Raw genomic sequence first — 23,532 nt, forward strand, 5'->3', positions numbered from 1 at the left:
CCACTCTTTCAACTCAACTTAATCCAAGTTTAAAGAACAGATAAAAGACAAGATTAAATCAAAATATTTAATTCTCAATCATGATACTGCATATACTGCATCAAGCGCACTTTTCATAGAATAACACAATTGCGACCTACCCTTGACTACCCTAAAGGCGGCCATTTTCAAAAACCATGATTGGTCAGTTCTCAAAGAGTCACGCTTGGTCAATTACATATGGTCATTGCGTTGTACGCTCAACACAATAGAGGCCGTCAACGTGACGTAATATGCCGCCATCTCGTGGGTACACGCTGTGATGGTCGTTCGATCTCCATGCGTGAACAGCAAAATCACTGCGTTGATGCGTGATAACAGCTGCGTGCTGCTGCGCCCTGTGCTTAGTGTCCGGCGCATGAACACGCAGATCATTTGTACCCACAAGATGGCAAAAGGCTGACGGCCTCTATTAAATATCTGTGTGTGCCAGGTCGGCTCATCAGATGATCAAAAATATTAGATATTGGGATTATAAATGTGTATAGAGAAATTACTATTATTTGCAGCACAAGGGTGCCATTTCATCAAACTATGCAAGAATCAATATTAATTCTAACCAACTCATCTTGTGAGAATCAAGATATTCAGGGTGGAATAAGCATGATTTTATGAGAATCAATTTTGATTCCCTCACAAATTAAGTTTAGGAGAATCGTTGTGAAAATGATTCTCGCCAAATCTGCAGCCCTGGTTTGTATTTTCGCACAAGCACATGCCCTAACTCAATCCTGCTGCAGAGCGCATACAAGGGTGGTTTGTTGGCTGGCTCGTGGTGTAACTATGTAAAAACAGATGTCACTAAATTCAGGTGAAACAAAATGAAGGATTATCAAATGAAATATATCTTAATGGGGATGAGATTTGATACTCAAAACTGGCGTGGTCAAGTTCACAGGCTTATAGGATTACAACAGGATTACTGAACTATGTATTGGGGGTATGATGTGAATAATGCAAAGTTAGGAAGCTTGTGAGCCGCCTTGAAAATTGACAACTTCTTCACTTGTATGTGCTTTCGCTAACCAAACATTAGCTTAAGATACTGGTCTGAAGCCCTTTTTCCTAGTGGCTGTTTATTGGCAGACCAGTTACAGCAAACCCTAGCTATCATTGTTATCACTTTGCTCTGGAAGAGGCTTGAAGTTGAGACGGTACTGACCTGAAATGATAAAGGAAAATGCAAAATGTTAATGTCAAGTTCATCCTAACGTCAAGTCCAACCATGGGCTTGGCATTCACATTCACTCACTGTACAAATGGATAAGTCATTTCTTCAGCATCAAGTACAGACAGCAAATATAGGGTCCACAACTTCCCCCCTAATACTTTTTACAATAAGTCGAACAATATTTTACAAAATGTGCAAATATTAAAAGGTATGTATAGCCCTGTTTGTTTTACACATGTGGACCAATTTATAGCGCCACACATCATTGCATTCAGTCACAATGGTTAATTGTGTAAGAAAAGATGCCGTTTTAAAAGTTGCACCTGAGTCCATAGCAGTCAGGTTTTCTTTAACAAACACATGAATAGACCTGGCTGACTGTATTGTTTGAGAGTTAACTCCTATGGACTCATCCTATAGACTCAGATGCAACTTTTAACACGGTTTAAAACGGTCTCTTTTTTTACATAATGAAGCATTGTGACTGAACGCAATGTGACGCTATAATTTGGCCCATATGTGTAAAACAAATAAGGCTACCAGTACCCATACCTTTTTACATTTTTGCATTTCATTAAATATTTTTCGATTTATTTAAAAAGTAATTAGGGGGAACTTATAAGTTGTGGACCCGAAACTTGTGTTCCCCTGAGGACCATATTACCAGAAACACAAAAACATCTTTGTTCAGCCTTAGCAATGGTATGGATTTTGATACATTTTACTATCACTAGGATCCACAACATGCCCATCTATCAGGGCACAGTACTTTAACCCCAATACATTTCTACATTCATTGAATGACCTTTAAAAAATTTGGGTACAAAAACTCTTACTCTGAAACTTGAGGTCAAATTGTGCACTAGGGTTTGTTTAATTGAGGTTATTGGACTATGCCATTGGGATGAGACCATTGTGGTCCATAGTGTATGGTATATGTTTACTTACTGTTTTGTGTAATTGACTCCATGGTAGCTTCATGACATTCTGTCTGACGGTGCCCTCTTGCTCCACAATTATAGCACGTTATAGCAACTGATTTCTTGGCATTTGGTTGACCAATTATTTGATGTCCAGGAGGTAAATGATTAGTCCTTTGTCCAGCACTATGAAGTCCCATAGCACCTAGATACATTGCAGGGGGTAACAGACCTGGGAAGGCTGCTCCACTACCTCCAGCACCAAAGTGTGCCATGTCCCCAGGAATAGCATTCTGAAATGGGGTGGGAGGCATTGGGCTAGGGTATCTTGGGCTTGCTGGTGTCCCTGTTGCACCAGGATTAGGCATGGGCGAATTCATCACATTGTTTGTAGGGGTGGGTGGTAGCACATTACCCACATTCCCTTGGTGAAAAAAGTTTGGATTGAAGTTCTGGAAAGCGAGTTGATTTGGTAAGTAGGCACCACTGAAAGGGGGAAAGTGTGGCGTGGTATGGGCATGATGCGCTCCCGATGTCCCACCACATTGTCCATTACAGCCACATGAAGTACACAAAGCAGAATTGTTCGATGCGCTTGGATAAGCCGACTGATTATTGTTGAAAGGCATACTGGTAGCAGTGTCAAATGCGTTATTGGGCATGGCCACCGTGTGGCTCTGAGACGTTGTGGTCACATAGGTGACCGCCGTAGGTGCTTGAATGGGATTCAAAACAAAATTGGGCTGACTGGTCGGTGAAGGGGCGTAAGCTAACGTCCTGCTTCCACTGTGATCTATCATACCCTGTGCTGCTGCAGCGTTCATGATTTGATTAGGCAAAGAATTATCGCTTCTTGAGTTACCATGGTTACCATGGTTACCCATTTGCATGGATGCAACAGAATTGGATAAGTTAGACATGGTCACTGATGTGTGCACTCCACTAGGTACAACACTTGTCTTGTATACCGGATCCTCCACAGGTACATACTGGGGATTTGGCATGGTGGATTTAACACTAGAGCCTTTCATATGCATCATCTGAGCTGCAAGGTCCATTGGTAATGTAACCGGAGCACTTGCCATATTAGGCATATTGACGCTTGAATCTGACATAGACATGATCGGAGCTTGATGTCTAGGCATCATAGATATAGTACTAGACGAAGGCATTGATATTATGTGACTACTTGCGCTGGCTGATCCGGTAGCTTTTTGCTGTTGTTGGGTCTGTGGCGACGCTAGTTCCATAACAGGACTGCCTCCGTTTGGCGTCATCTGCAGACCAGGTAACCTGATATCCATCTGACGAGCAGGAGGTGGAGGCTGCTGCAACATGAGGTTATCTGCTCTTGCCACTGCAAGCGCAATTGGTATCACTTCACCTGTTGGAGATTGCACCATGTAAGGTAAACTAGCAAGAGGTGGACGTGGACTGCCTTGTCCCATGCGTTTACTGGCATCTCCTCCATCTCCACTGGCAGTTGGCGGTTGAGATGGCGCAGCTTTCAGGTCTGGTGTGGTAGCAACGTCTTTGTTCACAACTGGTCTTGCTTCTGGTGATGACATCACAGAGCTCTCACTGCCTTCAGAATCTGAAAGGGATGTTATGCAAACATTTAAAGGATGTTTATAAATTAAACAACAAATCAAGCTGCTCGAAATTTGCTTTAAAAGTTTTATCTTATGGAGTAAGGGTTCCTAATCATCATCCTCATATTTGGGCCAAATCAGATGTACAGTTTTTTGAGAAACAGTTATTACCAGAAGATCAATATATGAAATAAGGAGAAGTGGATAATACTGGATATTGATCCAATGGAGAGCTTGCGATTTCCAAACGCCATGATCATATGCCTGTGTAAAACATATGTTTTTTGGCATCTATAATATTTGGGAAACACAAAAATACAATTAAGTTTAAGCAGCATGTTAACCTTGGGTTTTAGTCAAAACCAAAAGCATACTGTATTTACCTGTTACCATTAAATTTTCAATCAAATCGCCTTCTATTGACCAGATCAGATGTTAGTCTAGCAATATTTAACGCCGTTCCGAACATCGTATAAACGCACGGGCCAACACACAGGCCACGCGCCACATATGTAACATCGCAATATCTCTAATCTCTGGAAACCTACCTCTGTCATTTTCATCCGAGCTATCCCTGGGGCTAGATGGCGTGCTTGAGCAATCAGAACCTGTTCCTACACCACTGCCCGGAGGATGGCTGTACATCACTCCTGGTGGTAAAGAAGCCAAAGTGGTAGCAAAACTAGCTGCAAATGCCTGCTGCTGTAGCTGAGCAATGTATGCCTGTTGCTGCTGTAGGTTACCTGCTGGTATTGTAGCCGATGTCCCTGCTCCAGCTATACTAGTGGGTTGAGGAGTAACTCCATTCAAACCATTTCTGTAAGAAAAGCAAATCACCTAGAGCTCAGTACATTAAACTATAAACCGTTGGCTTTACCATGGACAACACAGAATTGTTTACAGTATCTGTTGGTGAATACAAATGTTGTGAACACTCTCATTGCAATAGAATGCAGATAATATTATATGTCATCATAATAAATATGAGGGGTAGTTCATTGGTAGATCACCAGCACAGTCATCTTCAGAGTCTTATTTAACCCTTCTTAAGATGAGCACTCCTGGTGTAGTTCTCTCTTGGAAGATGACAAAATTGGAAAAATCACCTTGTTGCAGTCTAACTAACAAACAAAATCAGCTTGTACTTAAGCCTATGAATAACAGGGCTTAAGCTACTCTAGCAAGTACAGATACATTAGATAGATACATTATTTTGAAATTAAATTAATGGAACTAACATTTTGCAACTCACTTTGCTTTGTTGCATCCAAAACCATTGGACTTCATCAGGCATCTCATTGATATGATGGTGTTATGTATTAAGATTTAATTTCAAAATAATATTTTATACTACTGGATGAATAATCTACACCAAGATATTTCATATGTCAGTTATATATTAGGGATGACCAATGAACCATCAACTTGATTAGAACACTCCCATAGACATGCAGGGAGCTCAACTGTGCACTGCTTGCACAGACATTTCTAAATTGATCTCATTCTTTTAATTTTCAATATTTTTCTGTAAAAATTGGGGAAGTTACTGCCAATTATATTTTGTAACTATCTTGCAAATTACAGCAACGCAAGTTATTTCGTTTTTCTGTAAGTGCGAGTCAAAATTGGTCCATCGCCACAGTGCGCTTAATTGCCAGTGGATGAGTTCAGCACTGCTCAAGAATGGCACAAAATATTCATGTCAATAATTTCAGGTGAAAAATGTGGCCTACTGAGCTGAAATTTGGCAGAGTTGCCAGTAATACCTCTGTCATACCCTCTGTAAAAAGGTTAAAATATTGAACAAGTAGATCTTGAGTTACAAATTAAATCACCAGCTTCCCTTTGGAATTTCCATACTCCTTTCAAATCATGCTAAGAAGACACCTTTCTGAACATAAATGTGAAGTTTCGTGCTCATTTGATGTATTTTTCACCTGATTTCAACCCTAAACGTTTTGTTATATTTAGGCCCATACCATCTACAACTTGCTGCTGGCTATACCTTGTTTAGGACTTTCACCTGAATGTGCAACCATAACTGTTTCAAAATAGCCCGCGATAGTCATGCAGGTAACTCCGAGGGAGGTCAAGCATTGAATTGGTTTGAACAAAGATACTCATAATGTATTGAGTATCTTTGGTTTGAATGAGGAATACTACAGGAACCAGCGCCTTTTGTTAGAAGTCACACATGAGCATGATGAGTAAAGTGGATAATCTCTATTGTTGTGAATGAGTCAATGACCTTCAAAACTTCAAAAGATTTTGTTTACATACACCTACTAATTGGTCATATTAAACCCAATAACATTGAAATTCTTGGTTGTGAAAAAAAGTTCACCTTCTTAGTGCAATTTTGATTTTGTGCCATATCGGCTATCTTGGATGATTTTTGGCAAATGTCCTCTAAATGCATGATTTCAATGCCTCGGTTTGAAAAAATAAGTTATGCCAGTGACTAGTTAAGTGCCATTTCATAAGAAACCCTTTGATACTTTCACAATATGCTTGTTTCATGTTTGCAAATATGTTAAAATAAAGAAATATATAAAGGTAAATATATGCTTATGCCAATTTTGCTCCCAATTGCTATTTTTGGACCTTGTATTTTATTTTGTTCCAATGACCGGTCAGAATGGGAAACTTTGATAATTCATAATTCGAAAAGTTTTTGACCGATTTTGACCATTTAACCACCAAAATACTTCTGTTGATGAGTTCTACCCAGAAAACAATATTTTGTAGCAATAGGGTCAACATGAAATTTTGATGGTTATCCCTATATATATGCTTCATCCTAATTGTTAAGAATGTCCACTGGGATTACATCCTGGCATGCTTTGAGTGCCTTGCATTGTTCTTACACACCTTTAGGCGACAAAGGAAACAAAACTCTGTTCAACAGGCCCGACCACCAAAGATTTTAAGAAATGGGGGTGGGGGGATATCAAAATTTTCAAGATTTTTTTTTGTATTTCAAAATATTGCAAAATATATACAGATTTTGGTGATTTTAAGGTCTACGGTCAAAGCCCTGACTGACTGACCCTATTTGAAAGGTCCGCCCATTCTTAGAACAGGGTTTTTTTTCTCATCACCTTATCATGAAATGTTTAAGCTGACTTCTTCCATTTAGCTAAGATAATATCAAATCGGAATCATTTTAATTAATCTGAGACAAAGAAAGTGTGAGGGAAAGAGAGTAAGCGACAGAGTGAGAAGGAATAAAAAACTTAGGACTGTACCTTAATGCTTGTAGTTGAGTTTTGATTCTCCCTTTTGCACCTGTCACAATATTCCACGAATCTATCTCATCATCTGTTAGCTGTAATACCTGACAAGAAAAAGGCAAAAAACATTAACCCCATGAGAACTACCTGCCGATTGGCCAAAAAGAGGTTTTCACTATCAATTAGACCAATCAGCAACATTGTTAGAATAATTTCACCACACAAAAAATTGGGGTGAATTATTTGCACAGCTCCATTCTGATTGGTGATTAAAGTGAAGATATCATGTAATTGACCAATCAGAGGCAATGTTAGATCGGCAGGTAGTGCTCAGGGGTTAAAGGTGGGTTGTCTGATTGTAACACTTTTTGTTTTCTACCACACATTGAGGCCCATCACCCAAACATTTGCATTCCAAATTTTGATATGAAATTGGATTGATTGAGCCCATATTTATTGGTCGAGTTATGAGTTTTTAAAATATTGGACGAGACGTAGTCGAGCCCCATATTTTTAAACTCAACAGCAAGAGTATTGTTCATAAAACATCCAATTATATCATTAATATCATTATTATGTTTTAGATCCATTATTTTCACACACTTGGATTCATCAAACAAAATAATGAGTTAAATTGCTCCAGTGCTTTGGACTCTAGAAGCAAAAATGTGCATCCCAATGGCCCAGTGATGGAAAAGCTTGCGTAGATTGGACCAGAGATTATCATATTTTGAACAATGAGGGCATCCTAGCAAACCAAAAATATTTGCGTAACATTTTCAAAAGGGGACAGAGAGAAAATGTTTCAATTTTAGGTTACAGACCGCAAAAGTGATTACGGTACCACGTATGTTCACCCCTGTATATCCTATACAAACACAAATATGTCAAAATTAAAACCAGCAGCCATTACCTGTAACCTTTAGCTCTTATTTAAGAACTCATTTGTTGAAATCAGTTGAGAATTAAAGAAACGGTGATCAAAAACCAAAGGAAGGAACACGATCTTGTTCGAGAACATTGAATGTACAAATCAATAGGTCAAGCAATGGAGCAATCTGCAACTTTTGGATTTGCAACTTTCCTGGTATTTTGGATCACCCAGTCTTTATTTCTTGACCGATTTCAACAAATGAGGTCTTAAATCCAAGCTAAAAGATATTTTGCTTGCTGGGATATCACATATTTGTAACATTGATAATTTTGATATGTATCATGTTTTCTATAAAAAAAGCATTTTTACCATTGAAAATCCTGTTACTGGGTCGCATCACATGAATAGTTGCTGCCCAGTCTGGACTATCCCCAAATATGGAAGTCATGCACTGCATAATATTGTTACCTCCAATGGCCTTGCCAATTAGCCTATTCCATGTATGGCGGACATATGAGGGCAGTATTCAAAGTGGGTAACATATAGACCTATATATGGCGGTAGGTTAAGCCACGTATTCATGGTGATTTTGACAGACACCTGGAGTTACTAGGCGCAGAGAAACATTGCGTACATGTCTACACAGAAAGACGCGCTCGTTTGAGTCATTGGCAAAAATGTAGTAATTTGTCTGGGGTGGGTGAAACCTGACAAATTCAAACAACTTTACCCACTTTGTGTAGTGTCATCCTACTGTGTCCGCTATACCTCCATATGGCTAATTAAAGCAGTAATGTGCGATTTCAATAAAGAATAGATTCTTCTTTGTTTTCCACGAAATGTTGGTTTTCATTGATCACATTATGTCCCTTTTAATTACGAGCCAACAAATAATGTAAAACAAAGAAAATTGCTATTTTATTCCGGCACCTATAATTATCGTTATTGAGCGTCACACAATTGAGGGGGGTCGCTCTGGAGCAAATCACACATTATGGCTGTAATTGTTGTGCACTGATAGTCTCATCCCATTACCTGTGCTCATTCATATCCACCTATGTATGTACATGTGTTCCCTATATTCCATTATACACCTTATACATATTTTTCTATCATATCATCTGATTGGTTAAAATACCCTGCGATAGTTCATGGGATACTCTTACACAGGCTAATAATTTCGATATGTAACATAATGTAAATTATAATGTGAAAAAGGACCGTTGGTGGAAGAGATGGTTACTGCACAACACAAATCATGGCCGGCCAACTCACAGAATGAAATTCCATTGCAGCACAATTATCGACCATTTTAGCCTGGTAATGGATGAGGATTTGTTCAGAATTATAGAAAGAGACAGTGAGCAATATTTGGAAGGCACCAGAAAATTGAAGGAAAAAGTGGAAGAGAATATGAATAAGTGCGAGGTAAGGACATGTGGAAGAGGGATGAAGTAGGAGGTGGTTGCAGGGCAAGTTAACCTTATTTGAAGATAATAATAGAGGATGTAAGCTGGGAGTGAGTTCCAAAAGAGTGGACTGTGATAAAAGTGATTTGAGTTAAGTGGAGGGTGGAAATGGTTTAGCTCAAAGTTCTCATGGTCCATGGATGTTGGTTTTTGTAAAAAAGGCATGTGTGGGAGCGAGTTGATAGTATAATGTGGTTTGGAATGTGTAATGTCGTATGGATAACTAGAAACGTCACGGTTTTCGACGCCGGTGGAGGCATAAAAACATTTTTAACAGATGTTTGGCAGAAATGACGTTGTTGTGGTACAGCAGGGTCCAATTTAATTTTAGAATTTTCTTCCAATTTCAGGTAAATCTGTGTATGTACTGATGTTGGCTATAATTTCCAGTAGTCCAAACTCCTGTTAGAGCACCCTGATTGGGCTATTCCATCTAAAATCAACACTCCCCCTGTGGAAGATTTTGGAAATATCTTCAATAGGGTGAGTATGAATCTCAGATGGAATGAACTCAATAGCAGCTCCATTTGAAACTCACCCTTCCTCCTCAGTGGAAGATTCAAGTTGAATCTCAAGTTTCAAATAGAGCTACCAAATGTGTTCATTCCATTTGAAATTTATACTCCCCTGTGGAAGATATTTCCAAATGTTCCACAGGGGTAGTGTGGATTTGAAATGGAATAACCTAGTTTGCCCAAGCATAGATTATAAAATGGTAATAGAATGTTTCTCATTATTATTTAATTTGTGGTAAGTGACAACCTCTTTTGATAAATATAAACACCACAACCCATCATACATGTATCTAAACCCGCTCATGTTATGACAATTTGATTGAAACGGTCATTTGCAGCCTCTTGTTAGCTCCAATTTGATACTGCATTTGCTAACTAAAGACATTGAGAATTTCATCTGAACAAGACCAGTCAAAACTTATGTTTTTCCTGGAACATTTTATCAAACATCGGTTGACTTCATCAGCAATGTTGCTGTTTTGAAGTGCTGTGTGATATTGGACCGGCAACTCTAGATGTTGGAGCAGTATCACCTCCTGTGTCAAAGTTCTTATGCAACACAGGATCGTACAGATGTAAAAGTTGGTAGGCCCCTCATCTCTGTTTAGGAGCTTGCCGCTGTTCCTCTGGATCCAGATCCGGATCAACCGATGGTAGATGAAGTCAACCGATGTTGATGAAACGTCCAGAAAAACGTAAGTTTTGACTGGTCTTGTTCAGATGAAATTCTCCATGTAATGGATAATTTACAGACCTGATGAATTTATGCAAGGTGCTAACTAAAGCTCTAAATTGACAGAGCTAACAAGAAGCTGCACACGATTGTTTCCATCACATCATCAAAAGATAAGCAGGTGTAGATTTATAATGTTTTACATAAGCGAGGACTTTCTCTTTGATTTGTATTTAGTTACTCACCGATTTCTAAAAATTTTCCAGATGTTTATTATTGAAGAAAAAACATATTCAAAATCAATGTTGGTTATAATATCCGCAAAATTTATAAAGTACAGATCATACAATCAATGTCCCGAACTCTGCATATGTATCTTTCTCACGCATTCTTAAGGGGCGCTTTATTCATTGCATATGCTTTAACAACTTGTGCATGGCATCATAAGCCCCTGCATTTACCTGAAGGTTATTAACATTAACCCCATGGGTACTACTGGACAAATTAGATGCCTCTAAGAACTATTTTGATTGGCTAAAAAGTGGGGTATATCATGTGTTGAGCCAATCAGAGATATGGAAAGAATCATGAGAAGAGCTGAAGGGATTCAGCTGAAAATTGCCAAGAGATCTAAAAGCTCTATTTTGATTGGTTACTCAGATGATTATATCATGTAATTAACCAATCAGGGACTCTGTTATTGGTCATTTTGGTTAGAATTTGACCCCTGTCTTTTGGCATGACAACAAGGTCTAATCCAAAGCCAGTACACCCTTTTTCTCAGGGTAAGCAGTCACAAGTGAGGGCAGACACAGCGACTTGGTAGAATCTGTGAAATAGCTGTGTTTTGTGCACTTCCTGGAATCTCTGGCTCCCATTACAAATCCAGCTGTAATTCACACATGGTCCAATTCCATTTGGTTCAAACCTACTTACTGCCGATAAATTATCTTTTGGAGAGGGGGACTTTGCAAGTGAAGTAAATTGTGAGTTTAGCATTTCTGCTTAGAAAGCATTTTGCAAGCTTTGAAATGACACCTCGTTTGCTAAAATTTATCATGGCATTCATATTTTATAAGTGAAAAAGCATCCCAAATTGTTATTTTCCTAAAGCACCCACCCAAATGACTTTGTTAAGTGCCCTGGGCGGTTAATGGAACGAATATGGTATATCTTGAAGAGCACTTTGCTACAAAGTCCCCCCTTGACGTGCTGCACACATTTAGTCCAATACCCATTGGACTATGTGAGTATTGGATACCTTCATAGTCAAATTGCACAGATGCCAAATATGGAAAAATCCTGAAAATTCCCTTTCCCCTACAGGAAGGGTAGAGCACAAATTTCCCAAAAATGGTACATTTTCTTCAAAATTCCTGAAATCAGGAAATTTCCTGAAAAGTGGCATTCTGAAATTGGTATTGGACTGCATGGGAATTAGGAATAAGTGCCAACTGGACTAAATGTCAAATATGATATTGGTGAATATGACTGGACTAACTGTGACTAGACCAGGTGGGTACAAACCAGCCAGGTCTATGATACAGGGCGAGTCAAAAGAGTGCATTAGTGCAAAGAATCTATCTTTATTTAATAACCAGGTAAAACTTTAATTTTCAATTTTCATCAGTGACCTTGTGATAAAAAACAAAAGTAATTAGCACTTACCGTTCTGTTTTTATGACACATTTTATAGCGACACCCAATTTTAATATTTTCCCAGTAAAATAACTGATAATAATTAAACGGTTAGTTGCGATTTCCTTCATTTTTTCACAAAAGGTGATTATTGAGTGTGGCAAAAAACTTATAAAAACAATGGGAAAGTTCAACTTGGTTCTCACATAAATATTGATTCGTTGCCCTATTGCACTTTTTTTACTCACCCTGTATTTTCATCCCACTCACCTGTTGTACTGTCATGCCTTCAAAGAGATAAGCATACTTGTGTAGTCTCTGCTTCTTGAGCCACTCTTGTATCGGGGGTACCACTACATCCCTTGGGGGGGAGGGTAATGAGGCACCATGGGAAAATACCTAGGAGAGTGAACCCCTGACATGCACATGTGGGGTGCCGGTAAAACAAATGGTGACGCTGCCGTGTGACTGGGTGGGGCTATATTAGGCTGGCTGTAAATTGACCTGAGGAGGAAATGTACAAGAAATTTTGTCAAGATTAATGCTCTGCGTGCTGGCCATAGCCTTCAACATAAAAAGTTTTGCGATATTTTCTCAAAATATCAAGAGCTATCTTAAGAACCACTGAACCAATACTAGGCTTGTTTGTACTCATGTATTTTTCATGATGATTCCAAATATGGTCATGAAAATTTATAATTCTGAAATTTTTGAATTGGAACTTGTCGACTGCAGTCGATATCCATGTGGAGAGGGTTAACGTCTGTTTACACATATGTGATCAAGCAAAATCAGTCGTTAGTCAGAAATATTGATTTTGAGATATAACCAAACAAAGGACGTATTCCCTTTTGTTTCCCACTGTTTCGGAAACCTTTTAACTGCTCACACCTTTTGAACTGGTTGTCCAAATTGACTGAATTTTCTGCAAAATGTAGCTTTGAAAATGCTGTTTATAATCCTATAAGAGACTGAAAATCGATTATGTCCGACTTCAGACTGATTTTGCTTGATCACACCACATATTTATATAACATGCTGGAACCATGGGACTTCAAAATTACAAATTGAATAACAATCGGCAAATCCTGAATAAAAGAACTAACAATCAGAATTTCTACATATTTTTTTCGCTTAAAGATCTATTTCCTGGGACACAATTTCATTTCCTAATAACAAACAAACGCTCATCCCTGGAGATCTTATGGGATCAACTAATCAAGTCAATGATATCGAGTTCAATTATTCAATTGCTAATCATTAACAAACAACATGGAATAGCTTCTACTGGATATACAGTGCACAAAATAATTTAGATACCAGTTATGAATACCCCCTGTATATCCTAAACAAAGACAGATATATCATAATTGGAACCAGCAGCCAATAGCTGCATCTTTTAGCTTGAATTTAAGACTGCACTCGTTGAAATCTGTCAAGAAATGAAGATGACAATCCAAAAACCCAAGGAAGATGCCAATTCCAAAGTTGCAGTTTGCTACATTGCATGCCCAATTGATTTGTACACAAAGTGTTCTTGAACTAGCGCTGTGCTTTCCATGGATTAGCACATTTAAACTTTTGATTTTGTTTCTTCCGGTTTTAGATTACTGTTTCTTTAATTCTCAACCAATTTCAACAAATGACCTCTTAAATCGGAGCTAAAGAGTACAGGTATTGGCTGCTTGTTTTAATTTTGACATACGTGACCAGATCTGATCCAATCAGGCTAAAGTCAGTAATAATGAAACTACATGTAAGATATAGGCAAAAAGTGAGGAGAAAAAACAATAAAAAACATCAGTAAATGGACATATAAAAGGTTCATAACTTTGCAACCAAGTATTTAAGAGAACCGAGGATTCAAGATGAGTAAGTGTAGGTACTGAGAAAGTTAGCAATGGTAGTAACTCAATTTTTGATATTTGCCCTGAGTGGATCAAATTGGGTCACATATTTGTTTAGGATATACAGGACTACAGGAGTGAACATAACTGGTACCTGAATTTTTTTGAGTAGTGCATATCAACCAGACACATTGAAAGTGCCTTGATGGCTGTCTTGTGGTTTGGCTCATTAGTCAGTCATTTCTAGTTTCACAAGGAGTCTTTCCATAAGCTAGTTAGATTGCACACAGCAGATATTGATACTAGTCCCTTGCAAAGGCGTTAACCTGACCGAGTTCAACATGACCCATATCTCCTCTCTATAGTATTAGCATATTCATGTACTTCTATGCAACACATTAGGCTAAACAAATTATGCCTCAAAGCCCCCTTTGACAGGTTCGTTTTTCTAAGCGCATCCATGTCAGCTGAAACTGCAAATTCATTTTTATTTCCCCCTTTTTTTCTTTTTAGTTTTTGCCGTAAAATCATTAAATTTTTAGACATATTTTGAATGAAATTTACTTGATTCAATACTCGCATTGGTAAGGTATAAAACAATTGATATTTGTACTTCAATTTAATGCGTAAATTAACCATAATTTTATGCTGTGTACTTTTGAACACTCGAAAATGACATCTTAATTCAAATTAAGTTTAAAAAAATCTTCTTCCCCAAAAGAACTAAAATTATTCCCTCCATTTTAGTGGCCAACGACGGAAGAATAGACACATCTGTCCTGAAAAGACCTAACAATCGGGATTTCTATACATTTTTCAAAAGCAAAAGCACATTCCAAATTTGTTTTTGAAACTGCCAGGGGCTTTAAGACATAGCACTATTTCCTTTAGCCTTATTAACCACACTCCTAATGTAAGTTGTGTATGCAGACTTTTCAAACAACACTTCCTGTTTATCAATGAGCTACTAAATTAAAACTGATTAAAATGTGATCTTTACAAGAGTTTATCTCTTAATGAAGCTTGAGCATCCTGGGCAATCAACATTCTAAATTTTAAATTGATCACATTAGGCAAAAATAAAATGGTTGTGTTGCCCTCCCAAGCCTAAAATCGGGCGAGTAAGCTGGCAGGATTTTTTTTACCAACTCAACCATTTGGTACCTACTATACAATAGCGAAGAGATGAAAATGCTTATTGGCTGCATTTTCTACCCAATGTTGAATATTTTATTGAATTAAACAATATTAACATCCATGAAAAAGTATGTTGTTAGGATTCAATGAGTAGGTCATATCAGGGTTCTAGCTAACCCAAGTTGAGTGCCGGCTAATTTTACTATCTACTATCTAATTAATCAAGTGATTTTCAACTCAAATGCAGGCTCCTATACATAAGCTTTTTAGCTTGGCTTGAGTCATTTGCTTGAGCCTGGTCCCATCAGGACCCAAGTGTGTGTCCACCCAGACTGACTGGTTTACAAACGCCCACCACCAATTATTATATGGCAAAGCCAAGAATAACATAATCAGCTTTTTTAATACATGAATTACATTAAGCTTATACTGTATGTAATCTTGCATGAACATCCATGTCCCTATCACACTAACAAAACGATAGTGGTAATTGGGTCCATATCCTTTTCTATACTTTATTCAACCTGCAAGTGTATAAAATCATTTGGTTTTGTTTCTGCGCACATCAATCAAGTCCCATTTTATACTCTTCTAAAATCCCACAAGTGTGGCAGTCACACATTATGTGAGACGGACTTAGCGTTTAGTGTACTGTACCCAAAAGTGTGCACACATTCCTGGGCTATTCCATTTAAAATCCACACTACCCCTGTGGAAGATTTTGGAAATATCTTCCACAGGGGAGTATAATTTCAAATGGAATGAACTCATTAGCAGCTCCATTTGAAACACACCCTCTCTCTGTGGAAGATTAAGGTTGAATCTTTCTTGGAGGGTGTATGAATTTCAAATGGAGCTGGTCATGTGTTCATTCCATTTGAAATTCATACTCCCACCTGGGAAGATATTTCCAAAATCTTCCACAGGGGTAGTGTAGATTTTAAATGGAATAGCCCAATGTTTTGATTCTTACCACTTGTGAGCTGAACAAAGTATAGCAGTTATATATGTGTTAGCTGAGTGTGTGTCTCATACTTATATGAAACAACACCCAAGAGGGCTGGCTTATTATGCGACCGAGCTAAATCAATGTCTGTATATTTACAATTACTACTATTCATGCATGGGTAACTAATACAATTTGCTTGTAGAATTTAGGCTCACAATATTAACAGATAAAATGTTTGGCCCATGGGGGTAAACCAAATACATCAAAAATGTAATAATAGTCAATATCTATATAAATATTAAAAATCAAACACATGAAAATGTTTAAATAGGAACTATATGTCCAATTGCAACCATAATTTCAATATAAATTTTCTGTAAATTATACAGGACTAGTGAATTTTTTGATTCATATTTCAGGCATGAAAACTGACCTAGAAAAAAACCCTGAAAACCATGTTTTTTAAACCATTTTCTGTGAATTTGATTCAGAAATAGGCTGAAAAACACTAAAAACACTAACTAAAAACACTGAAATCAGCGAAAACCCTGAAAATTTTCATGCCTGATATTTCTATAAAAATAATTCATTTTGCTTGACCACATCAAATATCTGCATAATAATTGTACAATACTTACCAGCTATTTGGCTTGTAAGGTAACCTGTTCCCTGGCAACTTATACTGCTGTAGCCCTGGCACTTGATCAGCTGTTAAATACAAGCAAACCAACAAAATAAGATAACTTAAAAAGACATAATATATGATTTTGGTCCAATTTTGTTATTCTTTGCCAAAAGATTTTGAAATAATTTCAGTAACAACTGTCAGGAAATGTTTTCTGGTTATAATTTTCAGCTTTAAGGCAAAATGAAAGAAAACCCATTTCCTATCCTGCCCACTTAAGGTTATTAATTATTTTAAACTGTTGTGATTTGGTAGTTCACAGCATCTTATGAATGGTAGTGAGCTTTGGCAAAAACTGCATTGCTCAATTCATAGCGAGCGTGCAGAAGAATTAAAATATCACAGATATACTTTTATAGGTGCTGCGGTTCTTGAGTTACGTTGTAAAGAGGGTTGAAACAACAACACTTTTGTAAAACGTACATAACTCATTAACAACAATAAATTAAGCAAGTTTGCAAAAGTATACGATTTGTAGAATGAACTTTTGCAAAACATCAAGGTGTTAATTTTCAATAATATATTGATCTAGATAATGAAAATCGATTTTTAGGTTGCTTCACCAACAATACCTCGTCTACCCTTAACTGTGGAGCTCTATTTGAGATTTAATATCTTAATTATTCAATTGCTCTGCTGACATACAAACACAACATGTTGGCCGATTCCAATTTCGTGTAAGTTGGGACATGTGCAAACATAACATATGTGCCAAAAAATCAGGTTTCAAAAACCAAATTCATTTAAAAAGATCGTACATGATGCTTTTTATGACTTGTTAAAATACTATAGTAGGAATTTCAATTGAATGAACACAGCTTTCAACAGCTGTATTTAATGATCCAACCGTGATATATCGTGTATTTCAAACTACAACACGAATGCACGACCATGGATACAAAACTAACCAATCACAATTTCTGAAAACTTAAATCTACAACTTTTGGAAATCTTAAAGACATTTTAAATTATAGACTAAATATTTCTAATGGAAACATTTTATTAACCCCATGCAAAATAAGTTTTTATTTTAGCATTCAAGGACTGTTTTAATTATAAATAACTTACAGTAACAAAATATTATCTTTAAAGGCCTATCGGGTGATTTGCTCATCCAGATCATCGTAAAAGTCATCAAAATTCAGATTTTGGTACCTTTGCCATTGTCATAGATGTGCTAACATAGCCTGCTAGTGGTTCAGCCGAAAACCATGTATTTAAGACAAAATAAGGCATTTTACATGAATTTGTAATTTATATACTGACAGTGTATAAATTAGGTACATGCATTTGTATGGGGCTTCAACTTCATCTAAACTGCTATTTTCTTCGTTTTCTGCCAAATTTTTCATTTCAAATAACTATTTGAATGACTTATCCTTAACAATTTTAATTTTTTTACACTTTCACTGAATGGGACTTTAACTAAAACAAAACAAACAAGCCTACAAAAAACAAAAATTTCTTTTTACCGTTATTTGGGGTAGGTGCAGTAATAAACTGCTCTGTATTATTTAACACAGTCCCCTGTGCATTCGGATGCTGACTTGGTACTCCTGCTGGCAGCTGAGTGGTCCCTGGTATGGCCACCATGTTATTCACAGGTGCTGGTCCAGGATAGTATTGTGCATTATTGACCCCTGCCATGGTGGTCACTGCTGAAGTGGTTACTATGGATGTGTGCATACATGACACCGTAGTGGTCATGCTCGGTGGAGCTGGTGGCGGTGTTGCCGAGGAGACATTAACAGGATGATGATGCGAGATGTGCATCTGACTTATTGATGTGTTGAGATTTGGAGATGCCTGCATAATTTGAAAAAAAACCATTAATTAATATATCAATTAATCCAATAATGGTACACACTGATGAGATACTAAGATAATACTTATCGGTCAAGCAAACTCAGGGCTCGAAAAAGGGAAGCAAGCTAAATTTCCGATAATTTAAAGCATATTTTTATAAACCAACATTTCCTGGGAATGAGCTTCCCAAATTCCCAACTTTTGCGAGCCATGAGCAAACTGCCCAATGGGAAAACAATCACTATAACAAAACGGATATCTCTTTGGCAATTTAGGGTTATGGACATGTATTATATTAAACAAATGTTTAAACATGGAGATCCACAGATCACAAGTGTTGCCCGCTTTTGCGAGCTCAATGATCTCAAATGACTACCAGATGACCTTTGACCCTAGACATTCCACGAATGACCTTCGCAACCAAGTTTCGTACGGGTTACAACAAAACAATTATCAGTAAGTTCCTTGTCAACAGGAATTTCAAGTTAACTCAATTTTTCCACGAGACCGTACTAAACCACCATCAGGGTTCGAACCTGCAACCTCTTGCACCATAGTTGAACGCCTTAACGATTGAGTTAACTTGACTCTAAGTCCATATCCCTCTTTGAGGATAACGTACCTGATTTTGTTGCTGAACTGGTTGAGGGACCAACACAGGTGCCCCTTGCAGCTGCTGTTGCTGTAGTTGATCAACAGCAACTGACTGCTGCTGCTGTTGTTGTTGCATCTGCTGCACCTGCTGTACCTGTTCCACATGTTGCTGTAGCTCATTTAGTTCTTGTGCTGGAGCAACCTGGGGTATCAGCAGATCTGCTGTAAGATTGGTGGTATCATGAGGACTAATGTGAGGACTGCTGCTGGGAGAGAGCGAGGATAATGAGGACGATGATGAATGTATCATCGGCTGTTGCTGTTGCAGCTGTTGTTTAATATCTAGCTGCTGCTTTGGCATAGTAGCTGTTGAAATAAAACAACAAATTTGAAATAAATTTATTAATTACATTGAAGTCAATAATAAGGACAGAAAACCTATTATAGTTACATATAAGGTTATTGGCCATTACACATATGGAAATTAATTTTCGGGATCAGATTTGCTGTATAATAGATGCATTGCTACTAAGCTAGCAGCGTAATTCTAAATCATCTTGACTCAAATCTATGAGATACCTCCATATTATTGATGTTGTCATGTGCAAATCCAGGACTTTTTCATTTTGCATAATTTGTAAGTGACAAAATTGGAATGAGGGTGACTTTTCATTCTTATGTGTTAAAATTGGAATTGATCTTTGGAATCAAAAGTAACACCGCACAACCTCAATTCATAATCATAGCTTAATTTGGTCTGAAAAGATACCAGTAGTAAGTAATGTAGTCTTTAAAGACCTGTTTTCCTTTATGTTTTGCCTATGTATGTTCTTATGTGCCCTCAGGTATTGTTCAGTGCATGCATTACAATGTTGTTCCATTCTGTCTCTACAAATAGAAATAGCACAAAATAGTTTGATCTGATGTACTTATAACTTTTTTGCTGCTTGAAATTCAAAGCAATGTTGTTAGCAATGGTCTGATGTAATTATCTAAATGTTTTTCTAAGTAGAAATTTTGACTGACTACACATTTTTTACAACATGCTTTTAAATACTGTAAGTTTTGGTATAGGTTTGACACTATTTTTAAGTGTTGCTATTTGGTAGTTCACAGAATCTTGCGAATGGTAGTCAGCTTTGGCAAAAATCGCATTCCTCATTTCATAGCGAGTGTGAAGAAGAATTCAAATATCACAGATATACTTTTGTAGGTCCTGTGGTTCTTGAGTTATGTTGTAGGAGGGCTGAAACACCTGCAACACTTACATAAACGTACATAACTCATTAACAACGATAAATCAAGCAAGGTTTGAAAGTATATGGTTTGTAGAATGAACTTTTGCAAAACATCAAAGTGTTATTTTTCAATAATATATTGATTTACATAATGAAAATCTATATTTTTTGGCTGCTTCGACCAACAGTACCTTGTCTACCCTTAAGGGTATATTTCAATGAAGCTTATTTCACTAGTCTTATGCATGGAAGATATTGCACTTGTAAACCTAATCCTTAAATATACAAAAAAAAAAGAATATTGTCGTAATGGAGCTATGAAGGGCCCTTCATACAAACATGCATGGTGCGACTTTATTTTCCCAAATTAAACCAATTTGAATGAAAAAACAAGAGCATTTCAACAGAGACAAAAGTTTACATAGACTTTTCTCTCAAAATACACTAATTATGACCACATTGAATGAGTACTGATGATCTGTCACACTGTACAGGGCATAATTTAGTGTAGGCAATTTGTGTAGCAAAACCGTAACAAATTTCCAAATTTGTATAGCAATTGTGTCTTTTACATGCAAAATACCATGAAATTGTGTAGTAATTTTCTTAAAATGTGGAGCATTTTGCTATGCGATACCAGCTATATTATACCCTGCAAAAGCCTTTATCCCAAATTTGTCACTTTTGAAATGCTATCTTTTTCCATTCCAATTGGTATAACTTTGAGGAATAAAGTCGCATAGTGCCGAATGGAGTATAAAAATATATGTAGTATGAAATTACCCATATTCAATTGATTATTTCATTTGGTAATTTAGGTTTAGTTTCTGTAAGATATTACTTTTATTTAAAGTGTACAGATAGATACTTTTCATGCACAGTATATAGTATGAAAAAATAAGTGTGTTTATTGAAGTAAATATATCTACCTGGCCTTGGTAACTCTGCTCAACATGCTCAAGGCAAAAATGTGGTTGCACCCACCATCCAGGTACGCAAGTTACTTGTACCAAAATATTTTGGTGAAGAGTAATTTTCATATCTAGGTACAGCATATTAGTCCTGGCATAGCAATTTTCTTTGGAGGTCTTGTTTTTAGTCTATGTACCTACCTTGTGTTTGTGTGAGTTGACTAGGCTGGGCGGTATATACAGGAGCACCAGTTGTAGGATCTGGAGGTGGCTGGAAGAATTTGACTGTATGCTCGCACTCAAGTATATGACGAGGCAAAGCAGACAGTTGTCTGAAAACAAATATATGACAATGCAATGCAAATGAAACCAATTTCTCATACAAAGTTTAATGATATTAGGGCCATCCTATCCCTAACACCCAACCCAGCCTTTTGCTATCAGAAGTTAAAGAAGAAACAAAAAGGAGAGAAGATGCAGAAAGAAGTTACTTGGCTCCCCCGGGATTCAAACCTTAGACCCAGAATTTAATTAAGGTGGCCTAAAATTACTTTCTTTTTCAACGTGCAACATGCACTTGCCATGATGCCAGGGAACTGAGGAAAGGCATTAACAAAAACTATATTTGTTTGTCGAAATAGACTAAAGTGTTATTATACTCAGAGGTTAAGCAATTTTTGAAGTCTTAAAATGAAAAGAAAGTGACATCAGAATTAGACATATGAAGAAAATAGACAATTCAAACTACATGTCTTTTTTCTTCTGCATTTGATAAATTATAGAAAAAATATTGACAAATATATCCCCCAGGCATGTTTTTAATAGTCAGTTGGCAATATCATCTTTGATTTAACTATCTTTACATAATTTGAATTATTCTGTTTATAAAAGATTATTATGATGTTCATCATTTCAGCTGTTTGGTACTTTGTGACAGTTTAATAAACTAGATAAGAGTCACTTCCAAGTATGGTACAATTGGTCTATTCAAACGAGAGATAATCAATAACATAAAGAATTTCATCTGATCAAGACCAGCCAAAACTTTTTTTTCTGGACGTTTCATCAACCATCGGTTGACTTTATCAGCAGTGTTGCTGTTTTGAAGTGCTGTGTGATATTGAACCGGCAACTCTAGAAGTTGGAGCAGCATCAACTCCTGTGTCGAAGTTCTTACGCAACACAGGATCGTACAGATGAGAGTTGCCGGTTCAATATCACACAGCACTTCAAAACAGTTCACTGCTGATGAAGTCAACCGATGGTTGAGGAAACGTCCAGAAAAAAAACGTAACTTTTGACTGGTCTTGATTAGATGAAATTCTTTATGTTATGATAATCTACAGACCTGATGAATTTATTCAAGAGAGGTAATCAAGATGGTGACTTACTTGGCATATTCCACAATTTCGGGCAAGGTTTTCTCAGCGAGTTCCCCTTTATGAGCTGTACTAAAAATGCGTTTACCTGAGGACATGAGAGAAAAAATGAAAAGAAATCATTACTTAATCAATTTATATATGAGCAAGAAAAAGAGGCAGTTTAATAATAGCTTGAAATAGGGATGGCGGTCAGAGATAGGTCATCCGAAGATATGGGAAGTGAGAGAGTGGTAGTATCTGCATAGGGTCTATAGACCACTTGACATGTGATGTCATTGCCCGGCAGTATGCACACAAATTATGGCAACTTCCATTGTTCTTAATTGCCCTGCAGTGTGTGTACGCATCATAGTTTGCTCAGGGCACATGCATTTTAAATAGCCAACCACATTTCAATTCATATAGAACAAGAACAGTGTAGCGGTCTACAAGTGAATATTCATCTCTTAGAACTGCCTCGCTTTGCATGCGCTTGACTACACAATGATGGCAGACAAAATTCTCAAGTCAACCTGTTAGATAGGAAAAAATATCTGCAGTACATGATGTACATCCCTTGTAATGTGTGAAGTGTATATGGCCAATGCAGATCATCAATCATCCAATTTTGTAATTTTTTTTCCAGAATATCTTACATGATATTTTGCATTTGAAGTTACAATTACTTTTGTGATATGGGCCAAAGAGGAGGAGATAAGTTTAAGTGACCGCTTATGGGTTCGAATTTCAACCAGCCTAATCATGAAGCTCCCGTGGCCAAGTGGTTAAGGCATAGGTCTCGTAAACCTGAGGTCCTGGGTTCGATTCCCGGGCGGGATCACTTTTTCTCCTTGTCTCCTTTATTATTTGCGACGGCGAG

The 23,532-nt window shown here is 37.2% G+C and overlaps 1 protein-coding gene across 1 annotated transcript in view; it reads right to left on the reverse strand.

Annotated features, from left to right (window-relative positions):
- Positions 1-1,074: 1,074 nt before the first annotated feature.
- The window catches only part of LOC140172719 (uncharacterized), a 53,775-nt gene continuing 31,317 nt past the window's right edge, over positions 1,075-23,532 (reverse strand). Inside the window, 11 exon segments of the mRNA XM_072195852.1 lie at positions 1,075-1,201; positions 2,159-3,724; positions 4,271-4,539; positions 6,971-7,059; positions 12,395-12,511; positions 12,514-12,628; positions 16,696-16,765; positions 18,215-18,548; positions 19,171-19,508; positions 21,493-21,623; positions 22,683-22,758. Coding sequence (XP_072051953.1) covers positions 1,143-1,201; positions 2,159-3,724; positions 4,271-4,539; positions 6,971-7,059; positions 12,395-12,511; positions 12,514-12,628; positions 16,696-16,765; positions 18,215-18,548; positions 19,171-19,508; positions 21,493-21,623; positions 22,683-22,758 — 3,164 coding nt within the window. The 3' untranslated portion in view covers positions 1,075-1,142.

This window comes from Amphiura filiformis, chromosome 16 (genome assembly GCF_039555335.1).
Source record: "Amphiura filiformis chromosome 16, Afil_fr2py, whole genome shotgun sequence".
NCBI classification, from domain to species: Eukaryota; Metazoa; Echinodermata; class Ophiuroidea; order Amphilepidida; family Amphiuridae; genus Amphiura; species Amphiura filiformis.